The sequence below is a fragment of the Pseudorasbora parva genome, chromosome 6 (genome assembly GCF_024679245.1).
Source record: "Pseudorasbora parva isolate DD20220531a chromosome 6, ASM2467924v1, whole genome shotgun sequence".
Lineage (NCBI taxonomy): Eukaryota > Metazoa > Chordata > Actinopteri > Cypriniformes > Gobionidae > Pseudorasbora > Pseudorasbora parva.
Genome location: NC_090177.1, coordinates 25633057 through 25660365, shown reverse-complemented (window position 1 = coordinate 25660365; position 27309 = coordinate 25633057). Strand labels below are relative to the sequence as shown.

The following is a 27309-nucleotide window of genomic DNA, read 5'->3' as shown; positions in this document are numbered from 1 at the left end:
CAAAACTTTTAATAAAGGTATCTATGTAAAGCGCAGTGAGCTGCACGGCCATAGCCCAGCGCGAGGAGCGCTCTGATTGGCCGGGCTGCGGCAACTGCAGGAACCTATGGTGAGGCGGCTGAGAGGAACGAACCAATGGGGGGCGTTCCAGAAGCCCGCCGAAAAAGGTGCTTATATTTGCATACAGGAGGCTATATAAGACCCTAATTCGCCATAGGTGTCAGGTTTTAAGATCGACTGAAGCGATACCTGAGAAGCATAAACACGGCACGGAACGTAATACTCGTTCCTCTCTCTCAGGGAACCGAGGTTACGAAAGTAACCGAGTACGTTCCCTTTCGAGAGAGGTTCCTCGTATTACGTATGGGAACACAATGTAAAGCGCCGTGTGTGCTGACTGACCCAGTATACCCAAAGCACATGTTATAAACCCCCGAGACACCGACAGAGGCGGCTTATAAGGGGAATGAAGAACCGGAAGAGTCGGTTCGTTTGAACAGCTGATCGGACATAGTCGGATCTTATGATGAATGAATAGTGCTTAAGGACTAATGTGTACAGGCCAAAATGTAAGGCAATCTGTTTGCCAGGGTCAAGATAGAGCCTAGATGGAGAGAAGCCCTGCTTGTAGAGCTGGAACCTCCAACTTGTAGAATCTGATAAAAGTGGACGGAGAGGCCCAGCCTGCCGCCGCACAGATATCTTCCAAAGAAATGTCACACGACCAAGCCCAAGATGAGGCCATGCCTCTAGAGGAGTGGGCTTAAATGCCTGTAGGACAGGTTAGGTCCTGGACCTATATGCTAGTGGGACTGCATCCACTATCCAGTGTGAGAGACTGTTTCATGACAGCACAAACTTTAGTGCGGCCACCGAAGCAATGAAGAGCTGATCCGACTGCCTGAAGGGGGCGGAGCGCTCTAGATACAATCTCAATGCTCTGACTGGGCAGAATAGGTTTGCGTCTTATTCTCTCTGAGACGCGGGTTAAGCAGTGCAAAGACCTGCATACTGAAGGGGTTGATAGCACTTTCAGCATAAAACCATGCCTCGGTTTGAGCACAACCTTGAAGTTGCTGGACCCAAACTCAAGACAGGAAGGGCTCACGGAGAGTGCAGGTAAGCCACCCACTCGGTTAACCGAGGCCACAGCCAGCAGAAAAACGGTTTTGAGTGATATGTGCTTCAAGCTCGTGTTCTGAAGTGGTTAGGAGGGGGAACCCTTCACGGCCTCCAAAACCATGGCGAGGTATAATCCCCAAATAGGGACCGAGGTAGGGGCAAGGCAAGCTGAATCTCCTGGCCCCTTTAAGAAAACACACAATAAGATCACTTTTCCCTAGTGAATGTGCCGCGATAGGAGCGTGGCTAGCTGCTATGGTGGAGACACACACCCCGAGTATGGAGGGGGGACGACCCGCATCCATTAGCTCTTGGAGAAAGCGAGCGGTTCCGCCAGTTCGCATGAGTGTGCGTCGATGTTTCGCGTAGCACATTGGTTAGAAAACCACTGACCACTTCAAGCAGAGCTGCCAGATAGCAGGGGCTCTAGCTTCCGAAATAGTGTTCATAACTTGTCAGAGAGGTTCCCGGATACCGTTGATGGGCCATACGTGGAGGGCCCACAGCTCGGGATTGGGATGCCAGACCTTCCCTTTCATTGGCAGAATAGGCATGGGGCTGTGTCTGACAGCTGAAACAGTATGGAGAACCATGTGCGGTTCTTCCAAAGTGGGGCTATTAAAAAGCACAGGCTGCAGCTGGATCGCGATCGGAGGGAACATATAGAGGGAGTCTGGGCCAACATGGGCCAGGGCATCCCTGCGTTTGCAGAAAAAATATTGGGCAGCGTGTGCTGTGCAAGCTGAATTGTTTGCGGGTAAAGGGACCATCCCCCTGGGGACATGGGTCCTCTGGATAACATGTCCGGACCCTGATTCAGAATACCTGGCACGTAAGCCGCCCTTAGGGAGCTCAGATTGTGCTCTGCCCATAAAAGGAGATGCTTAGCCATGCAGTGAACAGAGTCTGATCTCGGCTGCCCTAGCGATTTTATGTACATTATCAAGACGTGGTGGTTCTTATGCCGTAAGTCTTGAGTCTATGACAATGACTGTACTGATAAGCCTGCCCCTCGAAGGCGAATCTCAAGAATGGCCTGTAGTGGGGGTGGGGGGTTATCGTAACGTGAAGTATGCGTTTTTCAGATCTATTGAGAAAACCCAATCCCCGGGGCGAATGTGCGCGAGGATTTGTTTCACCGTCAGCACCTTGAAACGAGCGTGTCATAAGTGCTTTGTTCAGATGCCTGGAAAATGGGCCTGAGACCGCCACCCATTTTCGGCATGAGGAATTAGCGACAGTAAAAACCTGACTCGCTAGCGTCGGGTGTACTGTTTTCGCCGCTCTCTCCTTTAACAGTCTCAATGCCTCAGCGAGAAGCACGTGACTGACACTGCTTCTTACAGAGGGCTCGACCACGGCTTGAATCGCGGGGTCTGCGAGCAAAACTGTAGCGAGAACCTCGTTTTATATGTTCAACACCCAATATTATATACCAGGAATGGCCTGCCAGGCCTGGGCTCGTAAAGCCAGGGGTTGAATTAGATTCGGGGGCTGGCCGCTTAGTAATAGGGGCCTGTTAGCCGGGTTGCTTGTGCTGTAACACTGCTTGTAACACTGTGGGGATAGTGTTAGTTTTGGCGGTGCAGGCTTTGCAGTGGGCGCACGCCTCACATTTATATTGTGTGTGCGAGAGTGAACTTTGTGAAAAGTGCTTGGGTGCAGGAGTGCAGACTGTAAAGTGGGCACATTTCCTACATAGAAAGCTCTTTTGTGTGTAGTGTAAACAATGTGCAGTGGCGCACAACCTACGTAGAATACCCACGGTGCAAACCAGTGAGCAAATCCACAGGGGTAAACGCACACAGCATTAGTGTGCAGACGAGCGTGTTTAATACAGGCTAGTTGACTGCAATATTTCATCTCCAGTCACTTAACTTAAGGGAACTGGGAGAATGTAAGGAAGTGTGGGTGGTATGTGAGCCATTCCACAATGCCGTTATGCTCTAGTCTAGACTGAAAGCGCGCATGCAGACAAGCGTGTTTGACCACAGGCTAGTTGACTGCAATAAGGCTAGTTGACTTTATATGGTGTAATCCGGCCGCGGCGGGATTTATTTGTGATTTTGTGAGGCTGAATTAACAGTGCTTATGTAGGGGTGCACACTGTGTAGTGGACACTTTGTCTACAGTGTAAAAACCTTTCCAGCCGCCTGAATAAAGGGGACTGGAAGTGATAGAGTGAAAAAAGGGCATAGCTTGGCAGCCATTTTCCGACGCCCTTATGCTCTGACAGTGAGCGCGTGCTATGAAGTAAGCCGCGCTCTAGTCAGCAACGCGCTGTGGAAGGGGCGCGCGCTATCATGACAAGGCAGCCATTACAACTTCCTTGGCAGTAAGCGCGCGCTGCAGCGACATTGTTCTTGACATACCCAACAGCCCGAGCTCGCTCGTCTAACTTACTCTAGTATTCTCTGTCCGCAGCGCTTCAGCACGGCGGCGGTAGAATGAGCACGGCGAGAGCTTCGGCTCGAGTTTGTTTATTCACTCTATTATTCTCTGTCCGCGGCGATAGAGCGACAGGACGAGAGAATTGGAAGCGTGAGGAAAAACTCTGTCCGCGGCGCTTCTAGCACGGCGAGAGCTTCGGCTCGAGTTAGTTTATTCACTCTAGTATTCTCTGTCCGCGGCGATAGAGCGACAGGACGAGAGAATGGGAAGCGTGAGGTAAAACTCTGTCCGCGGCGCTTCTAGCACGGCGAGAGCTTCGGCTCGAGTTTGTTTATTCACTCTATTATTCTCTGTCCGCGGCGATAGAGCGACAGGACGAGAGAATTGGAAGCGTGAGGTAAAACTCTGTCCGCGGCGCTTCTAGCACGGCGAGAGCTTCAGCTCGAGTTTGTTTAGTCACTCTAGTATTCTCTGTCCGCGGCGATAGAGCGACAGGACGAGAGAATTGGAAGCGTGAGGTAAAACTCTGTCCGCGGCGCTTCTAGCACGGCGAGAGCTTCGGCTCGAGTTTGTTTATTCACTCTATTATTCTCTGTCCGCAGCGATAGAGCGACAGGACGAGAGAATTGGAAGCGTGAGGTAAAACTCTGTCCGCGGCGCTTCTAGCACGGCGAGAGCTTCGGCTCGAGTTTGTTTATTCACTCTATTATTCTCTGTCCGCGGCGATAGAGCGACAGGACGAGAGAATTGGAAGCGTGAGGTAAAACTCTGTCCGCGGCGCTTCTAGCACGGCGAGAGCTTCGGCTCGAGTTTGTTTATTCACTCTATTATTCTCTGTCCGCGGCGATAGAGCGACAGGACGAGAGAATTGGAAGCGTGAGGTAAAACTCTGTCCGCGGCGCTTCTAGCACGGCGAGAGCTTCGGCTCGAGTTTGTTTATTCACTCTAGTATTCTCTGTCCGCGGCGATAGAGCGACAGGACGAGAGAATTGGAAGCGTGAGGTAAAACTCTGTCCGCGGCGCTTCTAGCACGGCGAGAGCTTCGGCTCGAGTTTGTTTATTCACTCTAGTATTCTCTGTCCGCGGCGATAGAGCGACAGGACGAGAGAATTGGAAGCGTGAGGTAAAACTCTGTCCGCGGCGCTTCTAGCACGGCGAGAGCTTCGGCTCGAGTTTGTTTATTCACTCTAGTATTCTCTGTCCGCGGCGATATCGCGACTGAACCAGAGAAGAGGAAGACTGAGGAAAAACTCCGTCTGTCCGCGGCGCCTCCTCAGCGCGACGGTATAGTGACGAGAGCTTCGGCTCGAGTTCGCCTATTCACTCTAGTATTCTCTGTCCGCGGCTGTAGCACGACGGAATGAGAGAAGAGTGGGAACAACTCTGTGGCAGCGGCGGAAGAAGAGCCGCGGCGGCGGCAGAGTGAAGAGAGCTTCGGCTTGAGTGTGCTCATGTCCTCTAAAATTCTCTCTTTCCGCGGCGCTATTCAGCGCGACGGGACGAGAGCAGAGGGAGAGTGAGAAGAGCTCCGTCTTTCCGCGGCGCTTAACGACGCGGTGGAACGAGAGAGTCCTCGAGTAGAACAAGCCTGTAAGCTCTAGAAGTGGCGTTGCAGCGGCAACACACACACAAACACATATAACACTCAACATAGACACAGTTTAAAGGATATATAACGCCGGATGGCGTAGCTGGAACGGCAGAGAAGGCGGAGAGGGAGTCCGTCGTCCTCAGCTGCAGGTTCCGCTGGTGCCTTTTCAACGGCGGTGCTTCTTCCGGAGACCAGCGAAGGTATCGCTGAAGGAGATAAAATCTGACACCTATGGCGAATTAGGGTCTTATATAGCCTCCTGTATGCAAATATAAGCACCTTTTTCGGCGGGCTTCTGGAACGCCCCCCATTGGTTCGTTCCTCTCAGCCGCCTCACCATAGGTTCCTGCAGTTGCCGCAGCCCGGCCAATCAGAGCGCTCCTCGCGCTGGGCTATGGCCGTGCAGCTCACTGCGCTTTACATAGATACCTTTATTAAAAGTTTTGCTTCACATTCTCGAGAAAAGGAGTTTTTCCCATACGTAATACGAGGAACCTCTCTCGAAAGGGAACTTATGTTTTTTTAGTTGACATCAAAGGTCACATGCCCAATTGAACACTGTTATTTTGGCACTAAGGCTTCTGTCACAAGGTAAAAGCTGCCAAATCAGGGCACAAGGTGCTAGCCAACATGGACAGGTTGTAGGACATATCCTCATCCTAGAAAAACATACAAATAAACCAATACGAACATGAAACCCTAAAAATTCTAGAGACCAAAATTGTCAACACTAACCAATTTAAATGTGGATTTCAGTGATTTTAAAAAGATTTCTGTTACTTTTCTACAATAGTTTTGGTTTTGGTACTTGAAGTCCAATGGGTCCTGAAACAAAATCAGTTGTGACTGATCTATACAATAAATAGTACTGTACAACATACATAAACCTCTCCGGAGAACAACGTAAAGTGTACAAACTCTAGGGTGTGTGTAGCATTGTTTATGTATGTGAGAGCTCAGAAAGAATCAAACACTGTCACGTTTCCAGGTATGCCTTCATTTTCCCCCCTCGCACGTTCTCTTTCCTTGTCTATGACTGTGACTGATCTCCTCCCAGCATTGGCATTACTGAGAGCCCTCTGGGACAGAACAGAGAGCCAGGGAAAAAACACACACAAGAGAAAACAAAGGGAGGAGAGAAAGAACCTGTCTGAGAAACAATGCGGAAGAAAAAAGAGAGGAGAAAGGAGGCCATAAAATGGAAATGCAGTCAAGACAGTAACAGATAGGAAGATGGGAATAGAGCGTTGAGAACAAGGCAGCGTGTCTCTCTGAGAAGCGAGGTTACAGCAGTCCATTTAAGAGGACTTCTTCTCTTGACCTTTCTGGACACCTCTAATTAACTTCTTTCAACTCTATCAGCCTTTCACCTTCAATCATTTAAACCTCCATGGTCAAAAGTGTGAGAAATTAGCTGAGGGGAAGAGGGTAAATACACAAGCAGATTCAACAGAGTCTTGTATGGGCGAGATATTGAGTTGAGTGAAATGTGGCTGCTATTGGCCCCAACCCAGCCACAGACAGATTTGAAGACAGACGGTCTTTGTGTAGCCAGAATCATGCACACTTGCCAATGTAAAACACACATCAAGACAAAACAACACACAGTAAATCTGTCAGTAAATCTGAATTTAAAAACAAAGAAACACAAGAGCTTGAATGTTACAGGAGGGTCATCAATGTCAAGCCCCCCTATAGGTGGATAGAGAGACAGAGCAGGAACCCTCTTATATAATACATCAGATTTTAAACCTAGCCTATAACAATAGTAGCCTATTTTGACATATTTGTATACTTCATATTTATATAAGTCCAGAAAATAAACATTATTGATGTGAAGAGGGATATATACGCACAATACATTTTAATTTTACTTTACACATTAGCTACCTTTTTAGCTTCCAAACTTCCAAAAAAAGTCATACAAAAATATATTTGCCCACCTAAAGACCACTGTGTTGCAGTAAAAAAAAAAAAAAATTTTTTAAATTGATGTGTTGATACAGACGTGTTTCAGTTAAAGGTGCTCTAGAATGATTTGAAACAATATGTTAAATTGTTCTCTAATATCTAAATAGAGGGTATGTTGCTTATTTAAAAGTAAAATTTGTCCAGACACAGTTTTACAGGTTCATTTACAACCCTAGAAACTGTCCCTAGGATGTAATGCTCTGTCTTTGCCTTATTTGGAAGAGTCATGAATATTAATGCAGAGTTTTGCTCTGATTGGCTGTTTCACTCCACTGCTGCTCAATGACAGCGAACACATCTATACCATCTGTCATGGCAATGATCTTACAATGATAGCTTCTCAACTTTGAATAACGAACGGGGTAGCACGTAAATATGTTGTTTGTACAGTAATGTTATAGTTTGACAGTAGAGTATTAATTTAAAAGTCGATTTATTTAGCCAAACAAAGTAATGTAGAAGCCACAATAGTCAGTGTCAATGTTTACTACTCACCCGCTTCAAAATAATCATACTTCAGTTCTCAAAAATGTATATTTATTTAACAAATTGACTAGAAGCCTTATCAAATGAATATCATTTCAACTTAGATGGTGGAGAAGGTGACGTTAGCAACAAGAATCGAGTGAGCGTTCTGTAAGCAACTAAACAGTAGTAGTAAACGTAGTTAGTTTCTGAGTTATGTTTTAATGATGAAATATAGGCTCATTTAGATTTAAATCTGTCAAAAGGGATCGACATACATATCTACTGTTGTATTTTATGACAACACTGGCAGGAAATAATATGAACCTTTGTCATTTGACAAGCTTATGTGAGCTACTTGGAGTTTCCAATTGTTATGTTAGTAGCATCTTGCATCTAGACAACACAGGCGATATTATCGTAATGTTATCTTACTAAGAAACTTTCAATTTAATCCAAAATGGGTTCGACAGTCAATAAGTGGATAAAGGGCCATATTTTAACGATCTGAAACGCAAGTGTCAAAGCACGAAGCGCAAGTAACTTTGTGGGCGGGTCTCGGCGCTGTTGCTATTTTCCCGGGGGGGTGAATGGCTCTTGCGCCCGGCGCAAATCTAAAATGGGTTGGTCTGAAGTAGCTTCATTATTCATAGGTGTGGTTTGGGCGTAACGTGAATAAACCAATCAGAGCGTCATCCAACATTCCCTTTAAAAGCAGCTGCGCAAGTTCCATTATGGATTGCTATTATTATGGCGTATTTACCAGGCTCACGCCAGGAGCGGTTCACAGCCGAGGAGACTGATGTTCTTGTAAGAGCAGTGAAAGACAGAGAAGTTGTGTTGTATGGGGATGGGAGAAACCCACCCAAAATAGCGTCGGTTAAACAGGCGTGGGAGGAAATAGCCACAATTGTTTCATCAGCTGGCATCCCCAGGACGTCGCACCAGTGCCGCAAGCGGTACAATGACATCAGAAGAAGGGGAAAGTCCAAGCTTGCCAGCATCAATCGGGCACGCTGTGTAACAGGAGGTGGATCTGTCTCTACTCAGGACCTGACGCCAGCACACCACAATGATTTCCGTCATCTCATGTGTTAATATTTTTTTAGTGTAACAATTTATGATTTGCAAAAATATCTGTTGCATCTGTGTAGATTACATGAGCAAAGTGTATGCGCGTTGTGCACGCTATAGATTATGGTCAAGCATGCGCCCTTAAAATAGCATAATGAACAACACGCCACTGACTTTAGACTAGGTTTTTTCCGGTCGGTGGCGCAATTTGTTTAATGGAACAGCAAAATAGCACCAGGGATTGTTTGCGCCGGAACACGCCTCCTTTTTTGCGCTGAACCGCCCAGGGAGCGCAAGTTCATTCACTAGTTTAGCGACGTGCTTCTGTGGAGGGAAAAGCACGCTTTGCGCGGGTGCAAAATAGGAATGACACATGCGTCGGTGTACAAAGTCAATTGCGCTGGGTGCAAGATAGGGCCCAAAATCACTACTTACTGCTTGCAGGGAATATGGTTGAAATCGGCCCTTTCTTCAGTATCAGATGCTGAGTGAATCCTGCTATATTGCCCCAGGTTAGAACAATTCTCTGTGGTGAAATCAGCCGAGCAAACGAACATCTTTTAAATTAATTGTTGCGGTAGCCGATTGTAAAAAAACATCAACCATGACAGTTGATATTGTTTATCTGTGGGAAGGCTATGGCACAGCCTGTGTCATAAGTCCTGCACAGCCTGAACATGACATCTGTGATTATCTGCCGTTTTCGCTATCCTCGCGTGAACTCCCGACGGCTGCGCACTGTGCAGTTCCGCCTGAAAATGAACATGGGCTGACATGCAAATGTTGGGGGTGTACATATTAAGGATCTCAACGATTGCGTCAAAGTTGCCGTTAAGTTGAAAATAGCCTGTTTTTCAGTGGTGTTTTTCACAAACAAGATTTAAATATGAAGGAGGAGGCAATGGTGTTTGAGACTCACAGAATGTGATGTCCATGTACTGAACTCTTTTTATGTAACTATGGCAAGGTTAATTAAATTTTTTATTCTAGGGCACCTTTAATTTCAAATGTCAACTACTGGATCATCCAATGGCACGAGTTTAAGCAGAACTATACTACCATTCAAAAGTTTGGGGTTGGTAAGTGTTTTTATAAAAAAAAAAAAAAAAAAAAAAAAGGTCCCATGGCATGAAATTTTCCTTTTATGAAGTTTTTCAACATTAATATGAGTTCTCCTAGCCTAAATATTGTCCTCAAGTGGCTAGAAATAGTGATCGGTATAAACTGAGTTCAGGCTGTCTTTTCTCTGCCTTTGAGAAATTCATAGCTCAGACAAGCTGATCTTGAAATCTCCTGTTATGACGTCATACCAGGAAAGGTTTCCTCCCCTTTCTCTGCTTTGCACGCCCAGAGAATTAGTAGAGAATAGATTCAGTTTATCAGTCGCGATGTCAGCACAGGCTTTACCATATGGATTCGACAGCACCGCCACAAACAGTGAGCTATAGTGTTCATTAATGCCTGATCTGGGATCAGAGATTTCTGACGTGTAGATAATCATTAAAGTTCACACAGACTTTCTTTCTAAATCGTTTAATACTGTCAGTCCCGCCGCTGGCCGTCTTGATGCATCAGTGAATCAAGCAGTGACTAAAACGATAAACTTCACGTAGTTTCTGTTAGCAGCATGAAACAAATCTGTTCTTTAAATGATTAAACTACAGAGAGAGATCAATGCACACTCTTTATAATGTTTGGATCTGTCAACCCCACGTATATTTGCAGCGCAAACTTGTCCAAACTGCCATTATGATGAATGATGCTGTTATGCTTAACAGAAGCTCTTACTGTATTCATGTCATGTGTTTGTTGTTAGTTGTTGTGAAAGCATTTTGTGAGAGAAGAAACGTTTCAAAGTTTCAAACATTTCCTTTCAAATGCAAAGGTGTCAGCCAATCACAACCGTGGGTGTTTTCACAGACTCACAGCAGACACACCCCTTGAAACAGGGCATTCAAGCCTATCAGTACTAATATCTGTATAGAAAAAATGCCTTTTGTTTTTAAATTATGACATTTTTTTAATGTAAAAACCATACTAACAATGTAAGTACACCTCATGAAACATTATAAAATAATAATAAAAAATCCATGCCATGGGACCCTGTAAATTAAGTTAATAAAGGAAATCTCTTATTCTCAGCAAGACTGCATTTATTTGATACAGTAATATTGTCATATTATTAAAATAACTGTTTTCTATTGCAATATAGTTTAAAATGTAATTGATTCCTGTAATGTCAAAGCAGAATTTTCAGCATCATTACTCCAGTCTTTAGTGTCACATTATACTTCAGAAATCATTCTAATATGTTGATTTGCTGCTCAAGAAAAATGTCTTTTGACATTTTAAGCTGAACGAAATTTTGACAAATGAATATTTTTTGAAAACCATAATGTAATATCATTATTATTTTTTTAATAATACAAATATTTTTCTCAGGATTATTTGATGAATACAAAGGTTACAAAAAAAACTTAATTATTAGAAAAAGAAATACTTTCTGAAATTAAGTCTTTACTTTTTAGCTGAAATAAGAGTAGTGTTTTCAGCTCCATTCACACATTTTATCATGTGTATACATTGTGTGGAATTTCGTTCAAAATCAGCACAGAAAAGCTGAGAAAAGCCCATAGAATAGTGCTATTCAGCAAATCAAATGCCATGTGCTGAGCCTTTAGGTCACAGTCTTTAAGCAACAGGAGATTTCATTCAGCTTAAAGGGATAGTTCATCCCAAAAAAAATGAATTCTGTCATTTATTACTCACCCTCATGTTGTCTCAAACCCGTATGACTTTAACTTATTTCAGAACACAAATAAAGATCTTTTTGATGAAATCTGAGAGCTTTCTGTCCCTCCACTGACAGCTACGCAACTAAACGCTTCAAAAAGCTCATACAGAGATTGTAAAACTAAACCATATATGAATTGAGCTGTTGAATACAAATTTTCCGAAGAGACATGATCGTTTTATTTGATGAACAATTTAGGCATTTGTCAACTCACCCATCAGCTGTGGTAAAACGGAAGCTCAAGCATGTTCGCTTGATGTTCGAGGAATGATGTTCGCTTCTTGAAGCATTAAAGTGGTAGTTGCGTAGCTGTCAACGGAGGAACAGAAATCACGTAGGTTTCATTAAAAATATCTTAATTTGTGTTCCGAAGATGAATGAAACCTCTTAGAATCTCCACAGTTAAAGACCTAGGTGTTATATTAGACAGCAATGTCTTTCGAAAATCCTTTTATGTTACAAAAACAGCCTTCTTCCACCTCAGAATCGCTAAGCTACACTCTAAAAAATTCTTACTAAAAAACAGACCAAAGTTGGGTCAAATATGGACTAACCCAGCAGTTTGGTTGTTTTAACCCAGCGATTGGGTTGTCTTAAGCAAATATTTAACCCAACCACAGGATTAAAACAACCCAATCGCTGGGTTAAAACAACCCAATTGCTGGGTTAGTCCATATTTGACCCAATATTGGGTTAAAACAACCCAGCATTTTTTAGAGTGTATGGAACATGTTATCCTGTCTCTGATACAGAAAAATTAGTTTATACATTCATAACCTCTAGACTGGATTACAGTAATTCATTACTAGCTGGCTGTCCTGTATCATCAATAAAAAAAGTACAATTAGTCCAAAATGCAGCTGTTAGAGTTCTTACAAAGTCAGGAAAATACGATCATATAACACCATTTTTATCATCTCTACACTCGGTAACCAGTGTAGAGATGATAAAAATGGTGTTATATGATCATATTTTCCTGACCTTGTAAGAACTCTAGCAGCTGCATTTTGGACTAATTGTACATTAAGTTCTGTACCAATAATAAAGTATTGCTACTGACCTATAAGGCCCTAAACAGTATAGCTCATGTGTATTTATCTGATCTTCTATCGCCCTATAATACATCTCGCTCTTTAAGATCACAAAACTCTGGGCTTCTGGTCAGTAGGATATCTAAGTACACTAAAGGAGGAAAAACGTTTTCACATTTGGCTCCTAAACTCTGGAATAGCCTTCCTGATAATGTTTATGGCTCAGACTCACTCTCCCAGTTTAAATCTAGATTAAAGACGCATTGCTTTAACCAAGCATTCACATAATGCATCTCATAACCTTGTACCCTAGTTATAGCAGTGCAAATGACTATCTTCACTTAATGTTTTGAACAGCAACTACGCTAATTATTTTCCTGGGACACCCATCCCGAGATAACTATAGAGAGTCCGTCAGCTCCAGTCTGAATTCAGCCTCTGATGAAGACTTCAGTGATTTAGCATATGGCTTTGTATCAGTAGAAACCCGGGAGTAAATTCGAATATTGAACGTGGTGGGCATGTGATTCAGTAATAGTAATAACAGTGGCTTTGGGAGTGGCCTCATAGGGCAGCAAAGCAAATGCATTCTGGGAGTTGTTGTCTTTCATACACATGAGCCAAAAATACATTTTCTGTCTTTTCTCAGTCTAGAGGGCACCAAATTCAAAATTTATTTCACATTTCTACTACATTAATGACCCAGTTTAAATACACAGGGCTAAATCATTGAAGTAACCATTTAACAACATGTATTCTTTACTTCAATTAGCCCCCTGTACATTGTTAGCCAACTGTGTGATTGTATACATTTTCAGGAATCTATAACTTGGACACAGTCTCCTCTGAGAACAAATCACTCTAAATTGTAATGCATAAGCATGCATTTTCTGTAAAGCTGCTTTGAGATGAGATGTATTGTGAAAAGTGCTATACAAATAAATGTGAATTGAATTGAATTGAAAGTCTTATGGGTTTGAACGACATGAGGGTGAGGAATTAATGACAGGATTTACATTTTTGGGGGAAACAATCCCTTTCAAGAAAACAGCACCAGTGGAATACACATTTCATGCAGATTAAAACTTTCTCTGAGAATGTTTAAGTTTCCATACAAATAGGGTCACGCCGCTCTCCTGCCTGCACAAGAGGTAACGATATTAGCACGCACAGCAGGGATTTTATTTTGGGGAGATAGTGGGGTGCATCTGGGTGACATGTGATCGAGTGTCTGCACTCAGTGATGGACCTTGCGGGGTGCATCTCAAAGTAAATCAAAAGAAAATGAGCATTCTGTGATACAGGCTCATTCCTCATTCTTGGCCTTAATGTGATTCTGCTGTGGCTCTATTTGTGGTCCAGCAATCCGACAAATAACAGAAGTTTTTTAAAGGATTAGCTCACTTTTAAATAAACTTTTGTTGATAATTTACTTACCCCCCATGTCATCCAAGTTGTCCATGTCTTTCTTTCTTCAGTCGAAAAGAAATTCAAGTTTTTGACGAAAACATTAATGGACTTTTTATATATATAGTGGACTTCAGTTGGCACCAAACGGTTCAAGGTCCAAATGCCAGTTTCAGTGCAGCTTTAAAGGGCTTTCAAGGATACCAGATGATGAATAAGGGTCTTATCTAGCAAAACAATTGTTCATAAATGTTTTTGACTCGTTGACTCGGTACTTCCGCCTACATCAAGCGTGCCCTTTTCAAAGTGATTGCGTATTATGTGACATCACGAACGTGCATCACAGAAAAGAGCAAAGTGAGCCTTTGTGCTTATAAAAAGTAAAGTTTTTTCTTAATTTTTTAAATGACCAATCGTTTAGCTAGATAAGACCCTTATTCATCCCCTGGTATCATTCAAAGCCCCTTGAATCTGCACTGAAACTGTCATTTGGACCCTGAACTGTTTGATGCCCACTGAAATCCATTATATGGGGAAAAATCCTGGAATGTTTTCATCAAAAAAGGAATGCTTTAAAAAAAAAATTCAACTGAAGAAAGAAAGACATGGACACCTTGGGGTGAGTAAATTATCAGCAAAGTTAACTAAAAAGTTAACTAATCCTTTAACTTTACTGCTGTCACCAAGCAGAAGATCTTCAATGCAAAACTTTTTCTACGTGTCAAACTGTATCCAAAGCATCACAAGCAGGCGAGTGGCCCTTTGAGGGCAAGTGAGAGGGAGAGAGAGAGAGAAACAGAGAGAGACCGTAAGAAAGAAAGAAAGATGAAGACTGTAAGGAGGGATATAAGAAAAAGCAAGGGTTGCATACAAAGTGACTCTGAATGAATTATTCTCTGTGATGTCAAATCAATGAGTTTAAGCCTAACCATCAAGACAAAACTGTGTCACAGTGTGGGAGAAGAATCAATCCAGTCCGGGGGGGAAATATCCTTATTTCTCCACATTTCACTTCCTTCACACATTATATCTCAATTTCTAATCATTTCATAAATGGTTAAGTTTTTAAAGGGTTGTAAATATATATACCTATAACATATATCTGTGCAGAAGGAAGGAAAAGTTACCAGTAAAATCTATAAACATAAATAGCTTAAGTGAACACTTCCCTTTAGAAAAAAATGACTTTAGTTTTTACTCTATTGGTAATAAAATTCCTCAAAACCATTAAAGCAAGATGAAGTTCAAGATAAATCCATTTATTTATCCCAGAGGCAAATGAGTGGTGATAGGAGGAGATGCACATGAACATATTCTCCTTAATCTAGATTCAAGCAATCTCTACTGAATTCACCACTATTCAGTTTGAGCTGTAAATAGAAACCAAACAAGACTAAATAAGATTATAAATACAATTAAAAACACAGAAATTGAACTTGCAGCAAGAGAATGACAGTCCACGTGTGTAACAGTAATGAGGCTTCACCAGACTGATATGTTGGCATGAGAAGATGATCGTGTGTGTGTGTGTGTAGGCAGTTTTAATGACTTCTCAAAGAGTGACAGGGCAGTTGTTCTTTGTGTCTGACCTGAACAGAATGTCTCACAGTGGAGAGAGGTTAGAAAGGACAAATCTACAAAAACAAGACCCTATACTGACCACTCCACATGCTCATCAAACCCATGGGCACAACCTGATCAACTACCAAACTTACACATACACAGTCTAACCACTCCACATGCTCATCAAACTATAATAAATTGTGGTAAAGGTATACATTTCTTTCAGTTCATGCATTCCCAGACAAGAACACGCACGCCACGCATGTTGGGTTCCCTTTCAGATGGTCACGTTTAACATAATGTCTCCATTCCCTCCTTCAGAGATGTTTTCATGTTTTTTGGGGACATTCCATAGACATAAGGATTTTATACTATACAAACTGTATATTCAGTCCCCTAATCCTAAACCTACCTATTACAGAAAACATTCTGCATTTTTACATTTTCAATTTCATTTATAACACACATTTTCCTCATGGGGACCAAAAAATGACCATAGAAGGACAAGGATTTGAATATTGTCATCTTTGTAGAGACAGTTTGCCTACAAAATGTAGGATTTACCAGGACCACACACACACACACACACACACACACTCTCACTCACACACTCTCACTCACACACTCTCACTCACACTCACACAAACACAAACACAAACACACACAGTACCTAAATGGTAAATGACAAATTATTAACACTAATCTTTAAAAAAAAAAACTATTACATTATTTGAGTCAGTGACACAAAATAAATAATTTACGTGTCCGGCTTAAGGTTAGTAAGTAAGTAAAGATTTTTCCTTTTCATTATAATGGTTATCCCTTTTTTTCATTGACCCATTTTATGAATAAATTGTCTCTTTAAGAACATCCCCAAATAGGTGACATTTAGCTCACTTCTGGGGACACTATTTTGTCAGTACAATTTTTTAATTGTTTACTTATATACAGGGCCCAAAACTAACTTTTTGCCACACTAACCAATGGCCGATGACATAAGAAAATTTACCAGCCATGAATATTTTTTAATCGGCCATGTAACAGATGAATTCTTATTAAAGTTACAAACGTTATTAAATTAAGAGCAATGAGTGATTGTTCTTTGTCTTTTGTTGTTTGATTAACATTAAAAACACAGACAGCAGCAGAAATATTAGGTTGCTGTCACTTTAAAGGTCAACTGAAATCAAAATTTAAGTTTTTTAGCTTTTAGTATGACTCTGTTAGCCTTAAAGTTATGAATAAGCTGGTATGTTCCAAAACTTTGCATTTAGGAGATATAAGCATTCAAAATGTACAGTCTCTCACTTCCGCTAAAACGAATCTCAGATTTTGGTGACATCATCGCAGACTTCACTTTCTCGTCAAATCTTCTGTCCAATCAAAATGCGCTCTAGAATCTAAAGCCCGCCCCCTACACTGCTGAAGCTGAAATCGGTCAGTTAACACACATTTACTAATTTCTACATGGTGAAAGGCACATAGCACACTATGTATGTGATAGGAAACGATTCAGTGTAAATATGCTTTCATTTGAGGCGAATTAAGTCTGTTTTCACGTTAGTTTCACACACCGCAGCAGCGCACACACACCGACGGCTCTGGTCTAAATTTAGACTACAGACCCGAGAGCGCAGCGCGGATCATATGCGCGAGTCCGTGCAGATAACAAACATATCGTCCCATTTGAATTCAGCACAGAATGCTGCATTTCAAAGCGATATGGAGGAGATTATGATGGTAAACAGTGTTAGAGGAAACTGGCTTTACTAAACAGAGAAAGGTCCGCTCTTGCGCTCTAGTCAAACTGTATATTAATGAAATGCTATTGGCTGTTTCAAAAAAGGGTAGGAGCTGCTAACAGCTGAAGCCGTTTCAGGGGAAATCACGACAACACATTGAATAATGGGGCACGTTTCAAGGCACTTCAGTGGGCCTTTAAGAGTTAATGCATTAATTCAATATACTGATACATGTTTTCTTTCTCAACTGTTTACATTCACTTAAAGGGGGGGTGAAATGCTGTTTCATGCATACTGATCTTTTTACACTGTTAAAGACATGGAATCCCATACTAAACAAGGACAAAGTTTCAAAAGTTAAGGTGGACGTTTGATGGGAGTATTTCTTTGTCAAAAATACTACTTCCGGTTAGTCATAAGTTTCGGCAAGTTTTTTGCGATCATGCGTCCCCTTTGACGTTAATGGGGGCGGAATTTCCTTGTATGGGCCTTACGGACAATTCTACCGGAAGAGCGTGAGAGAGAGAGAGGGAGAGAGCGAAAGCAACAGGCTATGCCCATCAAAGCGCTGGCTCGTAGGCTGCGCTGCACAGGTAATGTGCACAATTAACAATGACATCAAAAAGTGCGTTTTTGGTTGCCAGACCAAGACAGTCCTGCACAGATTCCCCAAAAACCCCGCGGTAAGGCAACAGTGGATGGAATTTGCTTTTCCGGATCAGCAACTGTGTTGCGCGAATGTTTATATCTGTTCGCTGCATTTCGGTGCCGACTGTTTCATAAACAAGGCCCAGCTTGACGCCGGATTTTCCAATCGCCTAATGCTGAAGGATGGAGCAGTCCCAACGTTAGAACCGCGGGCGGTGAGTTAGACTGCTTCAAATGTCTGTGTCTATGCTCATCAAGTAGCCCAAACATGATCACGTATAGTTACTATATATATTACTATATATAGAAATTGATCAATGGAGCATGCGATGTGTAGTGCGTGTACATTTGTTTAGCTGGCCACTATATGTGTAACTTTATGTTTGTGTATTGTAAAAGCACTCCAAACAACAATACACAAAGAGTGGGGAAATATGTTGAACTAAATAAGCGCGCTTCTTCATTCAAATGTGCTACTATTCCGTGTTGTCTACACAAACCACGCGTAAACACACACACACACACACGTGCACAACTGCACTTCCCACATGTACACCTTCAAAGACAAAAATACGACGATATAATTCAAGTATAAATATGTAAATAACACAAGCCGCTAAGCATATTATATAGTTAGTGTATAACCTACCACATAGAGACGTCCTGCTCTAGTCGTTTTTGCTGCTGCTCCTGTTCAACTGCAGCCTCTGGGTCTGATTCCGGATCATAGATGTATGGCTGTATCTGATTAAAAGCCATATTTTTAGTTTGAATAAAGTTTTTCCCGCTGTTAGGGATGACACAGCTTTACGACGCACTCAACACGGCGGCGCACACGTCACTATTTAGCTCCGCTCACACGATACGCCCCCACCCGCTCGGCTTTTTTCGGAAAGACTCGGAACAGCGCATCTTTCTTATATAATTATTAAAAAAATAAAGACTTTTCAAAGATATGCAGGATGCAATGCTACTCTATAGGTACTCAAGATTGACATGACACTGACTGAAACTGAGTGTTTCACCCCCCCTTTAAGACATAATGACTATATTTATGAGGATACTTGCCAAGATGGGCATTTTGACATAATTTTGAATTTGTCTGTTCAACCACAAGGAGCACACTTTGGATGTTTGTGAACAGAAAATGTTCCACACAGAGTGTGAGTAACAAATTAAGTTCCCTTCATGCGCTTGAATATTTCAATTGGCAAGGCTTAAAATTTCATGACAATGTAGCACTTGCCCGTCAACCATCCCGAGCATTGTTCATGTTTGTTCACAATCATTTACATTCTTGTTCCCACTATTTTGCAATGCTAGATTTAGATGTTACCGGACAAATAGTGATTTACACCATTTCTCGCCCAAAAAAATGTTTTACTCGCATTTGGGGCTTGGTGAGGGTTATTTTTAGGCCCTGCTTATACATAAAATATACCTGAGCAAACAAGCATACTCTTACACACAAACACTAACATAGAGAGAAGCAAATAGCCACTTAGGGTCTGTGTTTCTTTCACTCAGCCCAAAACAGGCCACTGGTGGCAGTAACTTGTAGCCTAAGGCTGTGGCTCTTGTGAAGTACAGACTGATTGTATCATGGGAACCTGCAGTGTAGCTTTCCATTTAATGCTCTTTTGTGATTTCCAACACCAAGGTAAGAATTGAACAGCTCTGCTGTAGACCGTCAGATCCCTGCAGCATATTGCAGTGCAGATTTCACTTCCCCCCACTGAGAAATGACTCCACTCCACAGTTCTTATCAGCCCTGGCACGGCATGAACAATTACCAGGTGTTGCTACCACATCTGCTGCTCCTGGAGAATATTGTGACACAGTCTGACACGCAAAATAAGATATAATTACTGGCTAGTCTACACAGTCTGGAAAGACGTATGTGCAATGTATGTTTATGTTTATAATACTACCATTTAGAAGTTTGGGGTCAGTAACTTTTATTTGACAAGGATGCAACAAACTGATCAAAATTGACAGTAAAAACATTTATAATGCTTCAAAAGATTTATATTTCAAATAAATGCTGTTCTTTTGAACTTTACATTCGTAAAAAAAATCCTGGAAGAAAATGTATCATGGTTTCCACAAACATTAAGCAGCACAACCTTTTTCAACAGTGATAATAATAAGAAATGCTTATTGAGTAGCAAATCAGCAAATCAGAATGGTTTCTAAAGGATCTGAAACAGAAACAGTTCTAAAACAGTTATTTTAAATTTTAATAAAACTATATTTCAGTAAAAACTATATTAATGTTTTACTGTATTAAATAAATAATGTCTTTCTGACCACAAACTTTTGAACTGTAGTGTCTAAATACACAAAAGGATGATTATTGTGGGAAAAAGGTGTTTGTCTAAAATGCTACAAAAGAAATCATCCATTCATACCTAAATTTAGCCAATAACTCAAGCCACCACTGTCATTTTGCTTGAATATTTTATTTTTTGTATGAGTTTGGGATTTGACCTTGAGCTCCCCTTTCACACTAAACAAAAGTTTTACCATTAGACTCTATTCTATGTTTGCCTGCCCCTTTCTATTATTTAAATGTCTTATTATTACTATGGAATGAAGAGAGTTTCTGACAAACAACAGAATTTTTCCGATTTATGAGACAATTTTGTGAGGGCTTACCCAGAACATAGATCTTGTTACCGTGCAGGAAGGAGAAGGCTCCATAGCGGGGTGTGGGCATAGAGGTGAGGGGCAGCCATTGGTCTTTTGTCGGCTCATACAGCCTCACCGAGGCCTGAGGGGTTGTGTCGGCTCCCATCCCGCCCAATGCATACACCTTGCCATCTGAGAGGGACAGAGAGAAAGAGAGACCGAAATTAGTTTGAACTCTGTTCTCCTGCAGCTCTTATTAAACAAACAAATCAGGAAATGAGAGAGCAGTGGAAGTGAGTCACTAGTCTGAATAAGGAATATTCTCTCCATGCCAGTGGAGAATCTCGAGAGACTTTTTTTTTCTTCCCTCAGCTCCAGTTATTTTAAGGTTTACTTAAATTCCACCTTTAAACCTCACAGTCCACATTTGTTCTCTTCCCCTAAAGGACAGAGCATTAAAAATAAATGTTTTCACACAGTAACTGACCCAAACTTTCACACAAACTTTTCTATTACAGCTCTACCAAAAGATATAGCATGGGTTTTTCCCCCTTAATCGCTAAAACGCATTTATTGAACCCTTCTGGTGAAAAACCGGCTTATTCTGGCATGAATTCACAAGCTTGTTCAGGCTGGTTGGTGCTACTTTGCTGATAGTGGACATGTTTGAGAGGCCTGGTATACAACAAATATCTCAAAATTACAAACAGTTAATATACAAACCTTTATATATATAAAAAGCCCAATTTACATTGTGTAAGGTATGTTGTCCTTCAAAGGAATGGCAATGACTTAATTCAATACTCTTCCTGTAATGGGAGCACTTTCTGCATTGTTTGGATCTAAAGCCAAGAACTAATTGGTAGCAATTTTTACAAAGACCATTCTAACTGCTCTGTGAACTAGTTTGCATACTAATGTTCACACAATGGAATTGTGTGTTAATTGACATTGTGAATTGTGATGGTTTCTAAATGCTAGTTCTTTCAACAAAAGAATGGTGTAAAACCATTAAAATTATTATGTTTATAGTTTTAAGAAAGTAATCTTCCTTTGGACTATTATTACTGATATAGATATTATACCGCAAAGTGATGTCAATGACCACTACCTCATAACATGCATATTGCTGATATTTGCCATGTCACACTATCGACCAGGTAGAACAATTATCCCTTTATCCCTTCACAAATGCTCAGTGTACACAAACATAAACATGAAGTTGAGGAATTGAGACTATGGGCACCATTTTCTCTAGTACATAAGAAACTGTTGCACACATCGGATTAAAAATGGTTAGAGAGAAAATACTGCACCATGGTACAACCGTATTACTCATGTTGTCAAGAGAGAAACTCGCAAACTAGAGCGCAAATGGAAACAAACTGATTTAGAGGTCTTTAGAATTGTGTGGAAAGACAGCATGCCACTTTATAAAAAAGCTCTAAAAGTATCCATGGTCAAGCATCGCCACAAACTCATAGAAAATAACCAAAACAATCCAAGGTTTTTATTTAGTGGCTAGATTAACAAATAAACAGACATCCCCTGAATAATTGAATATTCCATTACAGTTTGGTAGTAGCAATGATTTTATGAATTTCTTCATTGAGAAAATTGAAAGCACCAGAAATACAAATGTAAATATATAACCTTTGAAAGAGTTTTATGATTCAGCCCAAATTATTGCCCTTCGGGATCAATTGCAGTGCTATACAACTATAGGACGGGAAAAGCGAAATAAGCGTGTCAAAAGGTAAAAAAGAAAAAAAAAGAAAAAAGGTAACGTCAGTGAATTATGGAGTTCCTCAAGGATCTGTGTTAGGCCCTCTGATTTTCTTAATATATGCTTTTGCCTTGTAGTAATATTAGAAAACATGAAATTAGTTTCTATTGTTATGCCAATGTCAGCTATACCCTATACTTCATCACGACCAGATGAAATCTCTAAGAAATCTCAGTCAATCAGTTGATAGAGTGTGTTAAGTAAAATATTGGATGACCTGTAATTTTCATCTATTAAATTCAGATAAGACTGAGGTATTACTTATTGGGCCAAAAACTATTTGCATCTAAGGATGTAGTATTAATTATCTTTACTTAATGTCATGAACAGCAACTCTGCTAATTATAATGTATTTACTTTTGTTTCATCTTGGGATACCCATCCCGAGGTAACTAGAGAGTATGTCAGCTCCAGCTTGGATCCAGCCTCTTATGAAGACTTAAGATGCCCAAACACTTGTGACGAGATGACTCCCAGTCCTGCGAAGACTTCAGATGACGCAAACTCGGAATCAACATGGATCAATGCTCAATTTCCCATATATTGTAATCATCATGTCCACAGCTCCTAATGACAGAATAGATTTTATTGTGAACTAACTAACTAACTAACTGACTGACTGACTGACTGACTGACTGACTGACTGACTAACTAACAAACTAACTAGCTAACTATAACTGCAACTAATCAAATGCGTGTAATGCATATGACTAAAATAATGCATAGCACCAGAGAAAACACTTTATATACTCCACTCTGATATGACTTGATATATTTGAAACGGCTGTTAGTTTAATTTAGACTTAGCTCTAATATAAAAGTGACCTTCACAAAGTTTTCAAGGGAAATTCTAAAATGCAGCACAGCAGTGAAATTAGAATATGAATGTGGAGAGAAATGCAGCATCAGCAAAGAGAACAGCCCTGTTGCAGCACAGCCAAGAGCTAATGGTGACAGAGAAGGGGGGGCAGACAGAGAGAGAGAGAGAGAGAGAGAAAGAGAGAGAGAGAGACAGAGAGAGAGAGAGACAGAGAGAGAGAGAGAGAGAGAGAATGTACATTCAATGGTAGAAGAGAAAAGAGAAAAACATCCTGATATTAATTTGAGGGTATAGTCTTAATTTCACTGAACTGTCAATGGGATGCGAGCATGTGAGAGAGGGCATAGGAGTATTGACTGATGTGCGCATACAGCACACGCATCAAGACATTACAATCATCTCAGGAGGAAACAGCATTAATGATCACCATATGGAGCACTTAAGACTGCGAAACGGGATGTACAGAATGTTAGTTATACAGTCTCTGTATGTCTATATTTCTCTCTTAGCATGACTGCAGCAGCTGCTGACTCAGACATCTGCAGTACTCTGGGACAGCAACCTGTGACTATAGTTAAATGCGGTACAAATGAGACAGATAGAGAGCACATGCAGTCCCGGTCATGCATTCAATTTCCCTTCCATAAATAAAAATAAGGCACTAGTAAACATCTGTTCTAGTAGTAATATACTAATAGTTTATGATCCTTGAAAAAAAACTGTTAATTTAGTCGTAATATACTGCTTATTTTATTTTATTTTATTTATATAATTAATATAATTTTTTATTTTTGAATGGATGCTAATCTACCAGCAGGGCATAACTAGACCATGCTAAGTCAAACCCTGACCCCTTTGGGGAAGTTCATATTAAATTATTAATTATTTCTCTCTTTGTCCCTCCCCATTGAAAAAAGCTATTTTAGTGCCACTGTATTAAAATGAAGAGCAATGTATGTGCATTAGGTGTGTAATTGGTTGTCACAGCGAATGATGGGAAGGTAGCTTGGTCATAAATCCTGTCTCTTCAAACACTGGATCCATGAATAGTATTTTCAAGCAAGCTTAATCACTATTCTTCATCAACAGTACAGCAAATCCAGACAAACCAAATTGTACCCTCACAATTATCTTTCATTCAGGGGAATTTTCTCTAAGCAGGCAAAGTAGGCAAATGAAGCAGTCTCCTCAAAATAACTAGATGAGAGAATTACAAAAAATAAAAAATGCAAACATTACAAAATGTGACATTAGAAAGTGTAAAAGTAATTATTTTTATAAAGTAACACTATCCAACAGCGACACCCACGGTGAAGTTACAGCGGGAGTCCACGTCTCTCATGTTTCCTCTGATCCCGTTGAATTAAAACAGAACGCCTAATGTGTACGGTGGGTTTAGTGGGTTAATTGGGAATGAATGGGGAAAGATCGCGTGAGAGGAGAATGCCTCCATCAGGCTATGATTGGATAAGATTGGCTTGTGCGATAAATCCCACCTCTTGTTTTCGTGCACATTTTCATCAGCCTGATTAAAGACGATGCCATAAAAATTACACCATTAATGGGAATACTAATTAAAAAGTACATAAGCCACTTAGATCATCACAGATTTGTCACATCAAAATCAAATGAAATAATGAAGTGGTCTGAAAACATGATGACTGTTTGGGGTTTTAGTGAGATATCAGCTTGGTTTTAATAAATAGAACGTTACATAGTTAGTGCAAAAATTAGAAAATAGAACTGTATTTGGTATCTCTTTTTTATGTAATGTTTATTTAACCAGGAAAATTAAGTGTAGTGCGTATACACTCACTCACTCACTCACTCACACACACACACACACACACTCACGCACGCACGCACGCACGCACGCACGCACGCACGCACGCACGCACGCACGCACGCACACACATCAAGATAATGGATGAATGGATGAACAGAAAACATGAAGTGAACACAGTGAAAAAAAAATCTAGAAAGAGACATGAAGGCTCAAACCGTGACAGTACCCTCCCCCTCTTGGAAGCCGCGTCTTCGCGCTGTAATACATCCATAGACTGTAAAAAAATAAAATAATTGGACGTAGTGTCCTTGACGTCACCCACAGGATTCTGAAGTGCAGTTTTGAAGCATAAAGTAGAGACGAGCTGGCCGTTGCCATCTTGGCAGCGTGTCACACCCGGATAACATGAGCCGGGACGTGGGCGGAGCTGAGGTGATGCGATGACTAACAGACAGCGGATAAATGGCTATCCACCTGTCACTAAAAGTGGCCACGCCCTTAATTACGCACTTTATATAGTGTAAACAAATTTATAAACAAATTCACCCCCCTCACAGTTGTCATGAAGGGCAAAATTACCCATATAGACCAAAATCACAATTGGTACCAGGCTGTAAACATGTTTTTTTCTGCTGTAGAGTTGGGCATTTTAACATGGGGCTCAATGAGATTCTGCTCCCTTCTGGAGCCTGTCTCTAGTGGCCAGTCAAGGAATTGCAGTTTATGTTACTTCTGTATTGGCTTCAACAGAAACTGGGGGAGGTTGCCGCTTGAATACATCCCATGGGTGGGCACACCCGGGCATATCAGGGGACCATGGTGGCACAGGTAGCTCAGGGGACCATGGTGGCACAGGTAGCTCAGGGGACCATGGTGGTGCAGGTGGCTCAGAGGACCATGGTGGCGCAGGTAGCTCAGGGGACCATGGCGGTGCAGGTGGCTCAGGGGACCATGGCGGTGCAGGTGGCTCAGGGGACCATGGCGGTGCAGGTGGCTCAGGGGACCATGGCGGTGCAGGTGGCTCAGGGGACCATGGCGGTGCAGGTAGCTCAGGGGACCATGGCGGTGCAGGTGGATCAGGGGACCATGGCGGTGCAGGTGGCTCAGGGGACCATGGTGGTGCAGGTAGCTCAGGCGACCATGGCGGTGCAGGTGGCTCAGGGGACCATGGCGGTGCAGGTGGCTCAGGGGACCATGGCGGTGCAGGTGGCTCAGGGGACCATGGTGGTGCAGGTAGCTCAGGCGACCATGGCGGTGCAGGTGGCTCAGGGGACCATGGCGGTGCAGGTGGCTCAGGGGACCATGGCGGTGCAGGTGGCTCAGGGGACCATGGCGGTGCAGGTGGCTCAGGCGACCATGGCGGTGCAGGTGGCTCAGGGGACCATGGCGGTGCAGGTAGCTCAGGCGACCATGGCGGTGCAGGTGGCTCAGGGGACCATGGCGGTGCAGGTGGCTCAGGGGACCATGGCGGTGCAGGTGGCTCAGGGGACCATGGTGGTGCAGGTGGCTCAGGGGACCATGGCGGTGCAGGTGGCTCAGGGGACCATGGCAGTGCAGGTGGCTCAGGGGACCATGGCGGTGCAGGTGGCTCAGGGGACCATGGTGGTGCAGGTAGCTCAGGCGACCATGACGGTGCAGGTGGCTCAGGGGACCATGGCGGTGCAAGCTCTGGAATTGCACTCACTGGTACAGACTGGGGAATTTCACTCACAGAAATACACTCTGGAATTTCTCTCACAGGAACAGACTCTGGAACATCTTTTACTGGTACGCACTGGGGTATTTATCACAGGAACACTGAGGAAGTTCTCTCTCACTTGAACAGCCTCTCAGTCAGGATCCTCATGAGACAGTCAGTCAGGTCATGGCCAGCCAAGTCCAGATGGAAGATGCTATGGGTCACGTAGATGAGAACAGTATGCGTGACACCATCACCAGACCATTTTTACAGCTACTATATCTCATTTTAAAGGTCAGTTCTTCTGTCACACGTTGGTTGCAGCAGAGATGAAACAGGTTATAAGTGCAGCAGTCTTCACAAACTGAAAACAGAAACACCAACTAAACATAGAACTGACAACTGAACTGAATCAAACACAGGGTTTAAATACACAGGGAAAAATAAATATTAAAAAAACAGCTGGCGACACGATAATGGATAAACAGGTGACAGGAATGAATAACCTCACACAGGAAACCATGAAATGAACAGTGAAAACGAATCTAGAAACAGACATGAAAATAACAAACCGTGGCAGTAAGGACTTTGCCTCCTCATTAAAAAAACAAAACAAAAAAACACCTCACACCACTGATCTCATGATACTAATTTATGTCCACATAATGCTTTAATCAGTGTTATTATTGTTAACTAGAACTATACATAACAAGACATTTAAATGCTAAAATCCTAAAATATTAAATGAAAAACGTAAAATTAAGTTAAAAACATATAAAACTGAAAATAAAAAATAAAAGCTAAAATCT

General features: G+C 41.9%; 1 protein-coding gene across 5 annotated transcripts in view; it reads right to left on the bottom strand.

The window, feature by feature from the left end:
• Positions 1 to 27309, bottom strand: part of klhdc8b (kelch domain containing 8B) — a 176974-nt gene that overhangs the window by 42908 nt on the left and 106757 nt on the right. For 4 of the 5 annotated variants that reach the window (XM_067446451.1, XM_067446454.1, XM_067446453.1 and 1 more), the window contains exon 4: positions 20458 to 20622. In XM_067446451.1, the coding sequence (XP_067302552.1) occupies positions 20458 to 20622 (165 nt within the window). The remainder of the gene's footprint in view (positions 1 to 20457; positions 20623 to 27309) is intronic. The other variant, XM_067446455.1, reaches the window with a different exon arrangement.